The sequence below is a fragment of the Gymnoscopelus microlampas genome, assembly GCF_963454915.1.
Source record: "Gymnoscopelus microlampas genome assembly, chromosome: 7".
In the NCBI taxonomy this organism is placed as follows: Eukaryota; Metazoa; Chordata; class Actinopteri; order Myctophiformes; family Myctophidae; genus Gymnoscopelus; species Gymnoscopelus microlampas.
In genome coordinates this window covers 36,609,548-36,624,990 of record NC_139944.1, presented here as the reverse complement: position 1 = coordinate 36,624,990, position 15,443 = coordinate 36,609,548, and the positions used below count along the sequence as shown (strand labels likewise).

General features: G+C 42.9%; 1 protein-coding gene across 1 annotated transcript; it reads left to right on the top strand.

Moving 5' to 3' along the window:
• The first annotated feature begins 1,089 nt into the window (after positions 1 to 1,089).
• Positions 1,090 to 12,011, top strand: klf15 (Kruppel like factor 15). The gene is made up of 3 exons (XM_084061963.1): positions 1,090 to 1,227; positions 2,583 to 4,053; positions 9,790 to 12,011. The coding sequence occupies exons 2-3, from the start codon at positions 2,828 to 2,830 to the stop codon at positions 9,956 to 9,958; spliced, it is 1,395 nt and encodes a 464-aa protein (XP_083918089.1). The 5' UTR covers positions 1,090 to 1,227; positions 2,583 to 2,827; the 3' UTR covers positions 9,959 to 12,011.
• Positions 12,012 to 15,443: the final 3,432 nt, after the last annotated feature.

Genomic DNA, 15,443 nt, shown 5'->3' with positions numbered 1-15,443 from the left:
TTACTGAGTGACTTTGACCTATAGTAACCCATGTATTTTATGGTTATAAATCAACAGGACATTGCGCATAGAAATTAGAGCATATATATATATGTGTATATATATATATATATACACACACACACACACACACACACACACACACGCACGCACGCACGCACGCACGCACGCGCGCGCGAGCGCACACACACACACACACACACACACACACACACACACACACACACACAGGCCTAGGCATGAAACAAGATTAACTGCTGCTAACATTTATTATGTAAAGTAATAACAAGTAGTAACAAATAACCACAATGATTGATCCATTGGTGCTTTATGCTTCTTACATTAGGAGATTCCTAAAAAACTAGTATTTACGGAATTAAATCCCTCATCCATTTCGGAATAAATGGACGAGGGAGCTATATTTAATCCAACAGCACTTGGCTTTTCCTTTTCTTTTGAATCACCATGTAAACAATGTGTGGAGTGGGTCCTACTTCAACAGTGTGGAAGTTTCCTTCCCCCCAGAGAAAGATGAGATAAGGAGAGGAAAACTTTAGCTCGCTCCTCTCTCTCCTCCTTCATCCAGCATCTCCTCATGTTGACCCACACCATCCTGATTTACTTACCCGGCCTAGGACACTGGTACCCAAACTTTGCTGGAGACCCAAAAGAGAAATGAGATGTTTGCCCGGTACCCAAACTAAAATTATGTCAAAATAGCAGATCTACAAGCTACGCTTTGCACTGCGTTGTGAGCTTGTAGATAGGCTATTTTCACTTCTTCTTAAAAGTTACATTTGTTGAATTTACGGAATATCTTTGATTTGTTTCAATAAAATAATAATAATTTAAAAAAATTGAATATATACTCGCAACCCACAGAAATCGGTCCTCGACCCACAAATGGGTCCCGACCCGCTGTTTGGGAAACAGTGCCCTAGGACCTTCCTCCAAGACACCGCCGACCAATTGCGCGACAAAGCAGGGACGAGCCTTCAGAACCAGCCTCTCTATTTTCCCTCCTGTGTAGCAGTCATGTGATGGTAATATAGTACAACCATAGAGTTCTCTCCACTGCCTCGCTGCGATCAGTCTGAACGCTGCTGCATGCAAGAGTCTCAAGGGCAAATCATGCATTAGTAATAGATTACTACCCGTCGTATGCAAAGGATAAACTAAACACGCTGCTGTGTTGCATTTGGGATTCTATTTTACTGTCGGGGCAAGGTGAGTTTTAGCAAGGATATTATTTTGTTTCTATGTGAATTAATGCTGGGTGTGTGCGCGCGTTTCCCCTCTGATCTGCCATATGCTGCAGCACGCAGCGCAGAGCCTGGACGAAAACATGTTTACGTTGTGTGGCAGTTAGAGCCGCGCTTACTCACGCGTCCTATACTATGTCCAAGGGGCTTGAGGACCTTTTGCCTCATTAAATGTATAGCATAGCCACAGCCTTAGGGCAGGACCTACCCATAATTCAGTAATAAGTTTGTGAACACCTGCTGCAATAATAGGGAACAAAATAGGGAAATGAATGATTTAAAATATATATATATTTGATAAATAATAATACATTTGTTGAGACTTTTAGTTTGCCTGGATTGTCAATACGATCGTTTGATTTTAGTGTAGTACGCCTACTTTGATTAGTTATATGCGATTATGCAGTGTTATGTCTTGATAAGTAGCCTAGGATGTGGACATGCATTTTGCAGATAAAAAGGCCCTGTAATCTCATGAAAGCATTGATTTGCATGAATTATACATATCATATATAATATGTATATATTATTAATACAAATGAATTAAAAAATCTCGCAAAATGAACGAATGCACAAATTATGCACGAGCCGCATGCTGTGATATTTAAGTGTTTTCCCACTCCCCAATATTTTTGCAGTGATTTAGTGCTTTTTAAGTGCCCTAAACAGCGAGCAGGTGATTCATGCAGTGGAGCCCGTTAGGAGTGAGTGCACCATGTTGCTCATGGCTGCCCCACGCGGTGTATTGTGTTTATAATGTTGACAGTTTCTTCGGGTTACTGCCGGTCACTCAGGCGAGGGGCCCCTGGAAGGGGGACGACCCTGACCGATGCTCCCTAGCACATGGAAATAACCTATTTATGAATTCTGATTTATGAGCATGTTAATTGCGAAATGGGGGGTAAAATGACTTTACATCCTGTTTTCCTTTTTGTGTCATTAGCTGCTGAAGCTTGTGATATTGTCATTAACGCTCAACAACATGGTGCCTAATAGGCTTTCATGACAAGTTGACAATGAGGATCATATAGGCTAGCATACAGTAAGGTGACCATGTCATGTGCAGTATAAGCAAGTACTGTGTAAATTGTCATGTTTTTAAAAATATATATATTTACAGTAAGGCTTAATGGAGTGTGATATGGTGCTCACTTTAAAGGCAACTTCATTCAACTTGAACTTGAAAATGAACAATACACACTTTTATTTGATGTATTTATGGAGGATTTTTACTTTTTCGTGGTGGTGGGAGTGGGGGGGAGGGGCACAAGAAAATGTCATTATCCTACATCTTCTCTATCTTTGTTTATTCTTGTTTAGACATATCCTGCCTGGAGACCTTGAATTCTGCTCCAGCTTACATTTCCATCCTGAGGGAGAACAACAGGTGTCTCGCTATCTTTCCTGACAGCGAAGAGCGACCTTGATGCCAAACCCTCTCAGGGTTCATCTGGTCCTGCTTTCTCAGCAGCAAAAGGAATAGTTCTCCCATCAACGAACTAACAAAGATTTGAAATTTGGTTATTTAGAGACAAGAAAGACCACATTTTTGGCCCTAGCCAGGGATGGTAGACAATTTTCTTGTGGGCGAGGAGACCTTTCTGCTGTACAGTGGCTCCCCGCCAGCCTACCATCTATCTGACATGGTAACAGACTCGGGGTCCTATCAGGTAATGCCCTCGCCCTTTTCTGAGGATGACCTGAGTGAGTCATCAAGCCCTCGCTCATGCTCAAGCCCAGACTCACAGGTTCTCAGCTCCAGTTATGGCAGCAACTCCAGTGCTGAGAGCCAGGACAGCGTCCTGGACTACCTGCTGAGCCGCACTTTGGGGTTTGGCACTGGGGCAACGTCCTCCACGCCACTTCCCACGTTCCTCTGGGACTCGAGGAGGGACTCGCCAACCAGCCAGGAGACCATGAAAGAAGAACATTTAGACTTCCCCATCTGGTCCAGTGTGGAAATGGAGGATCCACTCGGAGCGTCCTTTCAGCCAACGCTGGAGGAAATTGAAGAGTTCCTGGAGGAGAACATGGAGGCGGTCACCATGAAACAGGAGGCGCCAGGGCTGGGGCTGGAAGAAGTGCTGGGCCTGCAGGGCGCTGGCCTGGGGCTATGCAGGGATGCATCGTCTGGGCCCAGGCTGGAGACAGAGACCAGCCATTCAGATCAAACTGTCCCCACTGCCAACACTGCCATCACTGAGACCAAAACCACACTTGTCACCCCAATACACGAATCCAACACAGGGGCCATGATGCATGATGGGGCCAAGAAGATGTCAGCCAGCAAGCCCCAGTCGCCAGAGAGTGGTGATAACAGTGGGAGTGGTGGGATGCCGGTCATCCTCCAGATCCAACCCATTCAGATAAAGCAGGAGCCCACGGCGACCCCTCTTACCCCAGTGGCCCAGACCCCGCAGCCTGCCCCAGCCTCGGACATTAAAATAGCGCAGCTTCTGGTCAACATCCAGGGCCAGACTTTTGCCCTGGTCCCCCAGATCCTCCCGTCCCCCAGCCTTAACCTCTCCTCTAAATTTGTACGTATTGCACCAGTGCCCATCGCTGCCAAGCCGCATGGGCTTGGAGATGGGTCAGTCAGCCAGGGAGCAGGGATTCTCATTGGAGGTCAGAAGTTCCAAAAGAACCCAGTTGCAGACCTCATCAAAATGCACAAATGCACTTTTCCTGGCTGCACCAAGATGTATACCAAGAGCAGCCACCTGAAGGCCCACCTGAGGAGGCACACGGGGGAGAAGCCTTTTGCTTGCAACTGGCCTGGTTGTGGATGGAGGTGAGTCTTACACTCATAAACCATGAATGAATGTGTATTTTAGCACAAACAAATCAGTTCATTGGGTGACGGCATAAAACACAGACATGTAGCTGCTACATTAATCAGTGGCAATACAAAGTTGCCATAATTGTATCCTATGCCTTTTTATGTTTATGAGTTTTTCTTATCTTCATAGATTAGAACTTCAGAGATGGAGTCATATTTACCACTGGTTACATAACAGTTTAAAGGTTTGTAAACCTAAAACAACAGGCCATCCCAGTCCCACCAATATGCATGAGTTAACCTCGCTCCGGTCAGTGTCACATATTAGTTTGCCCTGCATGATGTCGCATTACTCTTGGGAACCAAGTCTGGTGCAGATTTTGACATGTTAACTGATCTTTGGGTGGGGGTGGGGGGTTCATCAATTAGCACCAGCCAAGGGGCTTAGTAGTGAGCCTTGGCACGGAGATTCAGACACCCACCCTCATTCCCCTGTTTCACACTCCACCCCTCACCGCAGAGCGATAACACTGAGGAAGATGCAAAGCAACTCTTTAACATGCCTGTCAGTAAGTCACCGAAGAGGCAAGTTTACTGACTCTACACACTTTTGGAATAATTTGAAGACAGCTAAAAACGATCAGATATAGTGATTTTGTTAAGAAGATTCCCCAAACTCTGAGTTTAGTATTATTGCTTATGTTTTTTTCCTCTAAAATGGACCCTTTGTTTCCACTTCAATGTGTGCTGAGTGCACAGCAGTTAATTGGCCAACTAGTTGCACCTGCTGTTGATTTGATGATTTGCAATCCCATGCACCTTTAAAACCAAGTGTTTGGTCAGTGTGTCAGGTCTGGTACAGAGAGCAGCAGCAGAGGCTTCAGTGTGTGCGTCCATTCTAAGTGAGTTTGTTTTGAGTTTGGATATGTTGTATCATATGTGCAGTATATTGATGTGCAGTATAAGGAAATTATGTTTATGTTACTTTGTTTACATGTGGGTAACTTTTCTCCTTCTGTATTTTGTTTAATATACAGAAAACCACACACACAATTAAACTGCAAAAGCTTTAACCCCCTGCACTTACGCACCACGGTGATCACGCCTACCAACCAACAAATTCTACTATTGAACATTTTTTACAGATTTAGTGAAAGGGAACTGATTTCTCTGAGGATCTGGAATTGGAAAACAATATAAAAAAGAACAAAACCATTAACCACTATTTCTCTCTTAATTCATTGAATACACAGGACCACCATGGAAACAAGCCCCTAGGGGCTTTCTGTGTTATCCTTTTAACTATCATTGTAAACCGTACCTCTGTACAAATTAATTACTGCCTAGCTGCCTCCAAAGTGTTAATTGAAACAATAAATAAACGTGTTCACTTGGAGAATCATGCTGTTTGTCAGGTGGTGAGATATGTGGCATGCAAGAATAGCAGAGGTGTCATTTTTCTGCTGGTGTGAACTAAATCTAGGACGGAGCATCATGGGGGCCAAGTCACATGGGCACAACGTGGGCACCTCCTGTTGTGACTCGACAGCTGTGCAGTGGCTGACTGGCTGCAGCCGTGCACTTGTCTGTCTGTCTGTCTGTGTGTGTGTGTGTGTGTGTGTGTGTGTGTGTGTGTGTGTGTGTGTGTGTGTGTGTGTGTGTGTGTGTGTGTGTGTGTGTGTGTGTGTGCGCGCGCGTGCGTGCGCGCGTGCGTGTGCTTGCGTGAGTAATGTGTGCATATGTATGTTTCTGTATCTCAGTCTACTGTATGTCAAACTCAAATAGTTTGGTGCTGGATCTAACTTGGAACTCAGTGTGTCACTGAGAAAGTCAGACATTAGATTTCTTTACAGCTGTAGTAGTTGTTGCACTCAATATCGTCTGCGTTAATGTTCATTAGCCCAAAAGTGAAACTCAGGCCAGAGCTTGCTGGTTTCCTGAGGACATGGGGTCACAGACAGTGAGAGTGACAGTGTAACCTTTGACTGAAAGCCTTTGACTGGGAAACGATTTCTATAAGATCCACTCACACTTGACTAGATACAAGTGGTATGTTCTGAGTTCTGACATGGTGTGTGAATGTTTTAATCTGTATGCATGTGTCCATTCATCCATGCATGTTTCCAGGCGTTTGTATACCTGTGCATGAGCACATTAAAATGTGTCCCTATCGTAGTCCAGTGGTGTGTTCTACCGTGTTACGCTGTATACGTAGTATACAGTGCAGATCTTTTTGGGAAAAAAGCATATACAGTCTACCAACCATTTCATCCATTGAAAACGCGGTAGCGTATACCCATGACCACGCGCATGTCGTGCAGGGAATGATTATCGTATACCTCCGAAAAAAAACTAGAACACACCACTGTAGTAGTCCATTACATAAATCAGGACTTTTTGCGAGTCACAGCGTGCAGTCTTGAGGGCAGTCTTAAAGGAGTCTGCTCAGATAATCCATTCAATCATTTATAGTCTTCTTTTACATGCATGTAGTGGGGAGTCAATAGTATCCCTTTAAAAGCCCAGTGTCGGTCCATTTGCACTGACTTAGGTACCAATCTGGCAACCTGCCACTTTCCGTGTATTTGTAATGCTGTGCAAGCATGTCTTAATACATGAGGGAGCCAGTGAAATGTGTGCAGTAGTTGTCCAGTAGTTATCTATGCTTCTCAGACTAACAAAGTGCTCCTATCTGAATACAAACGGCATAATTTATTTTGGCTGAAAGAGAGAGTGAGAGAGAGAGAGAGAGACAGACAGACAGACAGACAGAGAGAGAGAGAGAGACTGTGTGTGTGTGTGTGTGTGTGTGTGTGTGTGTGTGTGCGCGTGTGCGTGCGCGTGCGTGTGTCCGTCCGTCCGTGCGTGCGTGTGTTTGTGAGAGAAGTCGCAGAACGAAGCGAGGTGCATAGACTATCTGAGACAGGGAAAAAAAGTACAGAAGGAAGAGAGAGACAGATCGAGTGAAAAGAGAGAGAGGCCTGTTTCAGTTTTGCACACAATCACATGAAGGGAGCAGCGGTGAGGAAGTGGAGTGAACAAAGGCTAAGTGTTGAATAGTTACCATGACTGTGAGCTAGGAACGTCCAGGCTGCCATGCTGCATGAAAGGACACAGACAAATCTCTCAAGGTTTAGGCTGGAGGCAGTAAGTGCTTACAATACAGTAAGCACTGTATTGTACAGTATTGCACAGCTCTGCACTGCACAGCTAAACAAAGTGGATGTTGGGTGGAAACCTTGTATGTCCAAAACTTGTTAAAACTTTTTATTGGCTCAATACTAATAAAACTCACAGACACACTTAACCACTTTCACTTAGAAAAAATAGCGAAAATAGCAGATCTACAAGCTCTCACTGTGATGCGTTGTGAACTTGTGAGCTTGGAGATCGGCTATTTTCTCTACTTTTACGGGACACTCTTGTGCAAAGAAGGATGGAGATACAAGGTTACTGCCCGACAGCAACGATATAGTACGCAGCCTCTCATATGCATGAGAGCCTTTGGCCACGTGTGCACAGGAATCCAATTTAAAGGTATTTTCTATGGATGTGTGCTGTCAATATAATATCACCAAGGGCAGGGGCAGGCTGAGCTGTACTGTATGGCATGCTTTCAAGCTGATGGCTGGAGGAATGAAGCCAGGTATCCTCTCAGGAGAGCTTTTGAGAGTAGTACACGCCCACACACACACGCTTGTGCACACGCTTGTGCACATGTTCACGCAGGCACTCACACAGACAGCCACACGCACGCACGCACACACACACACACACACACACACACACACACACACACACACACACACACACACACACACACACACACACACACACACACACACACACACACACTGGGAATAGAGCAAGGCATGAAGCCAAGAGAAACATCCAATTTCACTCTACAGACACTCTACAAAGAAAGTTTATTTAGACTGAAAGACAACACAACTATAATTCAGCTACACAGTAAAATCATCAGTGTTAATGTAAAATAAGGAATACAAATATGTACACTCTCAGAAAGACTTACAAATGGGTAAATGAACACCGAGGATTTTTCAATGCAATGTGCTTATGTAAAGTCTACCATAGATTTGCTTCAATAACTCAGGCCAGTGTAACTTTAATTTGTCTGTTAGCTCTGAATTGTATTGGGAAATATGTGGTCGATGATTCGATAGTGAATTTAAAAGTTTTACTGTCAGCATGGATATTCCAGGTGATCTCCAAATCACTGTCATTTATTGTAACTTCATCTTCCTGTTACAGTCAGCCTTACTTCAACATGCAACTTACTTTATTGAAAGTAGCTATCAATGTATTGAGTAATTGGTGTTACAGTGACAAGGTGATCCTTAAAATACTTAAATATTCCTTTGATCTCTTTGGGTCGTAACAATTCTCACTGCTTTGGTAAAAGCCATGTTTTATCTTCAGATGATAGATATTGGAATGGGTTTTACTCCCAGCTCTGCCGCTGCTTAATTACAAGACAAGATTGCATCGTTTCATCATCTTGTCAGTTTGCGCACGAAGATTTGGAATACAGAGCTAGTCTGGGTACATACAATGTTACTAGGTTGCTGCCTGGGAAGAAACTATTGAGCTGTCATCTCAAAAGCTTTAGAGATACACGTTAGCAGGGTTAGATTTTCTGGGCAAGATGGGGGGGGGGGGGATCCATGCCTCTACTTTTGGTATCCCCCCAAGGGGTATGGCTTTTCTGCCTTTATTGATAGTTTTCATTGTAGATGGACAGGAAAGAGGGAGAGAGAGTCAGACTACATTGAGCCTAGGTGCCCGGACCACTAGGCCAGCGATCCGGGCCGAAATGTTTGTTTTAGTCTAGTATTAGTTGACTAAATATTATACGATAGTAGTCGACTAAATCTACAGTTGATTTAGTCGACTAAAATGTAGTATAGTGAGCCATGATGGCGTCGTAATGCCTGATTAATACTTAGCTGCCTGCCGGAAATAGCAGATCTGCAAGCTCACAACGCGTCGCGCTTTGAGGCGTTGTGATCAGCTATTTCTGGACTGCGACACTCGAGCGCAACCAAGCATAAAATGACTTGTCTTAGTTCTACTCCACCTCTTCTGCTCTAGTCCCTCCCTAACATTTTGTCCAGTTTTTATTTGTTGATGGAATTGTTTATATTTTTTGTCATAGTTTTAGTCATCATAGCTTAGTTTTTATTTTCTTTCGTCAGTGAAAAAAAGGTAGTCGACAAACATTTTTCGTCATAGTTTTAGTCTGCGAAATTAACACTGGTACAGTATCAATTATTGGGGCCGGGAGTTAGGCAGTAAACGTTTGGCATGAAAAGAACCTGTCTTCAGCTATTGTGTATGCTTTGGGAAACAGGGGAGCTGCCAGCATTGAATACAAAATAACAGAGTGAGAGCTGTGGAGAGATCAAGGGTTTGCCTATGATTGCAGTATGCAGGGTTTTTAACAGGCTGGCCAAAGGCGATACGTGTCAAAATGAAAGCTTTAAGATATCCTTAACCTGAAATACAAATGAATTGTTTACTCTACAGATAAATGCTTTTGTCACATCCATTTTATTGTATTTTACTAGTAGACCAAAAGACACTGTTAGACAGTGTTTTCCACTACTTTGAAAACTGCATGAAAAGACATGCCTGTTAAATATTCCTGTGATATCCTTGTGTTGTTATTTCTTGTTATTGCCAAATATTGATGTTTTGTCCTCTTCCTTCTGTCTGTGTGTTCCCCAGGTTCTCTCGGTCAGATGAGCTTTCACGACACCGGCGGTCCCACTCGGGGGTCAAGCCCTACCAGTGTCCCGTGTGTGAGAAAAAGTTTGCCCGCAGTGACCACCTGTCAAAACACATCAAAGTACACCGATTTCCACGAAGCAGTCGGACAGTCCGTGCTGCGAACTGAACCCTTGCTGGGATCACTCTCACATTGACATAGGCCAAGGGAAGCACGTTGTGTGTGTGTGTGTATGTGTATGTGTGTGTGTGTGTGTGTGTGTGTGTGTGTGTGTGTGCCTGTGGCATGTGTTTACGTGCGTACGTATGAGATATTGTGAGTTTTGATAATGGTGGAGTATGAATCTGTGTATGTATGAGCACGCCATGCATTTTCAGAAGTGACATTCTAATTTATTGTACAAAAGAAACCAGAGTTCACATCGTCTCTGTTCTCAATGTTGCTAAAGGTTGTTGTTGCTGTTGGTGCTTTTGTATGTTGTACTCCTTGTGTTTGTTTTTCAGTTCTGTTTTTTTTATCTTCTGTGCCAGCGGAAGATAAGATAAGATAAGCTTATTTTCATTCAATCCAACTTATGTGATTGCTTTGGTTATAGCCTTGCGTCTGTGTTATACCTGGACAAAAACAACTGCCTTTTATCTTTTTGAAAGCTGCCAATGTCTTGGACATTCCTCATCTTATGCAATGGTTAGGGAGTCAGGCTGAGGTTTCTCCTCAAGCTCTGACTCTGTTTGGTTCTGCCTTGTGACTTTCTCCCAGTGAGGTTAGAGGCCCAGTCCTTAAGTCCCACAGTCATTTGAAGTATTACAACAGTCCCAACAGCAGAGAGAGTTATGTACTGTAGGCTACCGTTTCAACGGCAGACAATAACTCTCTACCGGTCATGGCTTGCAATCATGTTCATGTAGCCCCCACAACATCACTCACAAGCAGAGTGTCTGTTTCAAATGAGCATAGCTACAGTACATGGGGACAAAGAATGGCATTCTTTTGGAATTGCGGATTGGGCCTTTAAAGAAATGCCTTTGTCATTCAACTAAATGTTGATGGACAAGTGAAAGGCAGAGAACTATTGTAATATGTGGACATGAACTACTGATATCATAGCAAAGTAAGAAAATGTCATTATAAGCTAGTGGGAGCTACTCTCTAAGCTACTCTGGAGTTTTAGAGCAACTTTGTAAACCTGCTAAGACTGACACAAGGAGGAGATGGGGGACTTATAGAGCAACACAAGAAATGCAAAACTGAAACACAAACTATAATTTAAGCGCACAGTAATGATTGTTAAACCGGCCTTCCGATCAGTGTTATGTTTTGCTATTTTTATCTAAAAGTAAATGTATATTTTTTTGGTCGTATTATCACTTTTCTGGCCTTATCCTATCACAGCATCCTTACTGGAGAGCCAAAATGGATGTAAAAAGAAAATCATGTACTTATCAATGATTTATTTTTGATGCAGTATCAAGTGACTGTAAAGTGGTTTCTAGTTTCATAATCACAAGAGTTGCCATGCAATGCAACCCCCTTATAATGAAACAGCCATGAAACTGAATGTCTCAATTTCCTATTATTATCATTATTATTATTATCATTATTATTATTATTATTATTATTATTATTTTGCTAATGAAGTCACACACGATCTGCCTCAACTATGTTAACCTGTTACTGGAATACGCCCATGAGCCTTCTGCCCTCCGTTGACAGTACATTAGCATTGAGGACACATGAGTGAACACAAAGTATACACCATGGTGCTGAATAACCAGAAGAACTTCTGGAAAATGTTGTCCCAGTATCCCCTTGTGAGGCCATGACAAAGTTGTCTCTCTCCTTTTTCTTTTTTTTAATATCCTGTTTGCTCTTGAACATTGCTATGTATATCATGCCCTGTTGTGAATATGCAGTGATGTGAGATTACCGTCCATGCTTGTATGTTCATCGACAACAAGAAGCAGGGGTACACAATATTGTACATCATTCCTTTCATTCAATTTTTGAATTTTTGAATGCTTGTTTGAACACAGGTGTTTTATCACATCCTATGAATGTATGTAAATATGAGTGTACATAGCGACATAGCTGAAAAACACACAAAAGACTATTCTGATACCAATATCTTAAAAGTCGATGGTTGTGAAGATTTCTAGTGTAAACACTAAATGTGTACATAGCATAACGTTTCAGTACATATGAATATATTATATATTTTTCTTTGTTCTACCCAAGATGCATTTACAAATAAAAGTGAAAAGAAATGTGTGCGTACATGTTTCATTAATTTGTCATCAGATTTCCTCCAACTTGTCATTGCACTGCATATGCTGTGAAACCTTGGCACATACATTTGCATCAGAGAGGAACATATAATTCATTACAACTGCAGTGCGGTAATGTCAGTCGTACCAAGTAAGTTAAGATATGTATAGTTAGGCCAAGAACAATAGGCTTTACAAATTACCTGTCACAGCAAGTTGCCATGTTCTGTCAAAGCAGTTTGCACCCTATGTTTTGAAGCAGAGCTCTTGGTCCCCTGGAAAAAATATCTAATGTTGCTGCATAATAGTGCAAACTTGTTGAGGTTAACAGGTTCACCCTTCCAATGAACTCGCTGTGAGCACATGTGATCTCAAACAGGATTTTAGACAGGTACAATTGCCATACATTTGCATACAAATATACAAGCCCCTTGTGTGTTGTGGTAATTATCCTACGGTTTAGCTATGAAAGCATGTGAACTAGCCATCATGTGAATCCAACAGGCTGTAACACTTACTGATTAGCTAGGGGCTGCTTTCTAGACATCTATTCTCCTAGCTGAACCAGCCAGATCCCATATTTCCTAGTATTCTGTGGAGAACAAAGATACATGGACAGTTTCAGAGCACACATATTCTGAACATACAAGCCATGCTATTGAGTAATATGCTGTATACATATGGATGTCATTTTAGGTTTGCAGCCTTACAATTTACATAATTTCCATTTAGACTGCCGCCCTGCTTGCAGCACAGCTGACACATCCAAGGGAGGCAACAGTCATCACTGCATCTAATGTGCCATATGCAAAAGTTGCTGACTCATTGAGCATAAGGAGACTGTCAAGCTGATTTTAAGATGATGGAGCAGGGTGTCTTTAAAATACTACGCCTAACTGAGTAATGGCTATGGCTTAGCAATCGAAGAGGGATGTGGTTTGCAGTTTGTACCTGGATAATGAGGTAGAGAGAGAGAAAGTGTGTGTGTGTGTGTGTGTGTGTGTGTGCGTGTGCGTGTGCGTGTGCGTGTGCGTGCGCGTGCGCGCGTGTGTGTGAGACTGTGACTGTGACTGTGACTGTGTGTGCGCACGTGCACGCACATCAATTTGGGCAGTTATTTGTGATCATAGGGAGCTGGGAGGTGGGGTGGTTTGCTGGGCAGCAGCAACAGCTAATCCGTCCCATATGACGTCCCCCTCTGTGGTAGCATTTACCTTGACATCCACTTACAGACATGAAGCCATACCTCCTACACACCTGGTTTAGGTCATGGAATATTGAGGCCTGGTGCACACAGGGCTGATGTAACTCTCAGAACCAATGTCTTCCAACTCACACAACATTTCAACAATGTCTTTTTTTTTTGTCTATTTATCGGCATTGCCAAACACACAGCCCCATACTTTAAAGTTCACCAGCAGCCACAACCATCTGCCCAAACTGATCTGATATTTCCCAACCTGTGATATTCTGGAGGCTTGTGTGCTCATAACAGCCTGAAAAGAGGCACTGGCTAAAATACAATTATAAGTTAAACCAAGAAGTTAAAAACATGATATTTGTTGATAATGAATTATATTATTTTTAATTCTACTTGTAGAGTGCAGTGCCTCGCTCCTACACGTGTCAACTCCTTTGAGAACAAACCTAGCTCGAGTCCCCTGCTGTTTTTTTGTTGTTTGTGTACTCAGGAGGACACAGGTTTCTGTGACCCCATATAGCAGACTCTGAGCATACTCCATAACATCTAGTGTCATATACAGGAGACTATACGTACACATGCAGTATCTTATCAGTGTTCCCGCTGGCTTTATGGTGTTCAGACAGCCTCAAGGTTACATGTCGATGGCAAGAGGTGTTTTATGTTTGTATTCAGTTCAGTCAGCCAGGACAAAGTAGATTGCTGAGCATGATTAACTGTTTTTGGGTAGCTGTGGAGAGTTCAGTTGTCAGGAGCTAAAGTACAATTTCTGTAATCAATCATTTAGTCTGTAGAGACATGAGGGCAGATGCAGCATGGGGGATGTTGAGAGTGAGTTTTGAGCTAAATGTGTACGCGTCTTGGCTGTATGTGTGTGTGTGTGTGTGTGTGTGTGTGTGTGTGTGTGTGTGTGTGTGTGTGTGTGCGTGCGTGCGTGCGTGCGTGCGTGCGTGCGTGCGTGCGTGCGTGTGCATGCAAACACGTGAGTCTTTGTATTGATAAGAATGCCCAAACAAGCCGGGGTTCCAATTCCTCAAATTGCAGATAAACCAGTTCTCCTTAGGGAACCCCCATATCCTGTTAGTGGGGAAATAATGGGACAATGGGTTGTTCAAGCGACAAACAAAACTCTTCCTTCATCCTAGTTTGTTTTGGACAGCACATACCACCACATGCAAGCACACCTGCATAATCTGTTTACAGCTCTAATGGGGGCCAATTACGAAAGCCCATTCAAAACGGAAGTAAATTATGAACACCTTGCTTTACCCCTGCAGGTGTAAGACACATGTATTTACCTGACTTTCTTGACTTGGGGCAAACTCCTCCACATTGCAGATTATTGTGCTCACTTACTGGGGGCGACATGGGTGTTTTTAATTCCTTGATTGAGTTTCATGCAAGTCCTTTTACATTTTCCGCACAGGATCGAGCAAGGACACATGGGCATGAAGGAATTTGAATACTTTATTGACAATTTGTAACGCTACAGGCTAAGTTACTGAATATAATGCCTAACATTGAAGAAAAGAAGTAACGTTTACATGGCAGGGGCATGAAGGTCCGCTTCTACTTACACTGCTGTCAGTGAAGTTGCCTTTGACTTGTCTTGGGAACCTAGCTAATGATGCTATCGTTCTAGAGTCCTGATAACTCTGCTTGGTTAAGATGATGAAACAACAGTGCTTATAGGCAGGCAGTGGATACATTTAGCACTGTCACAATGTCATAATTACCTTTCTGCTGTTGCTTCATGTTCATTGTTCTTTTACACTATACACTGCTGACAATGGTTGGATTAGCAAACATCAACTGTTGCTCTTCTGGCCATTATTCTGCAAGGGAAATGACCATGCTCATACTTCTGTCTCAATGACTGTCCTTGAATCCATGGGACATTTTGTACAGTGCTTGGAACCCCCCCCCCCCAGGCTAAGTTAAAGACTAAGAGCACTTTCTGTTCAAAATGTCTTCATCCGTTGTGAGTGCAATAATAGCAACTTTACCCAGACAAAGTTAAACGATGACTTTTTAATGAACCTCAAAGTTTGTTCCTACATGCATGTTCCCTTATTGGACAGTCTTCTGTTACATATCAAGCCACTCCAGCAGAAATAATGGCTATGTTGTCGACATAGAAACGTGTCTGAGTCCATCGGCTGGAACATTGTCTAATAGGTTCAAGAAG

Bases quoted from the DNA above. Each gene is read 5' to 3' on its own strand.
- klf15 (XM_084061963.1), top strand. From the start codon at position 2,828: ATGGTAGACAATTTTCTTGTGGGCGAGGAGACCTTTCTGCTGTACAGT. The intron at 4,054-9,789 runs GTGAGTCTTACA...TGTGTTCCCCAG, and splicing joins TGGCCTGGTTGTGGATGGAG to GTTCTCTCGGTCAGATGAGC.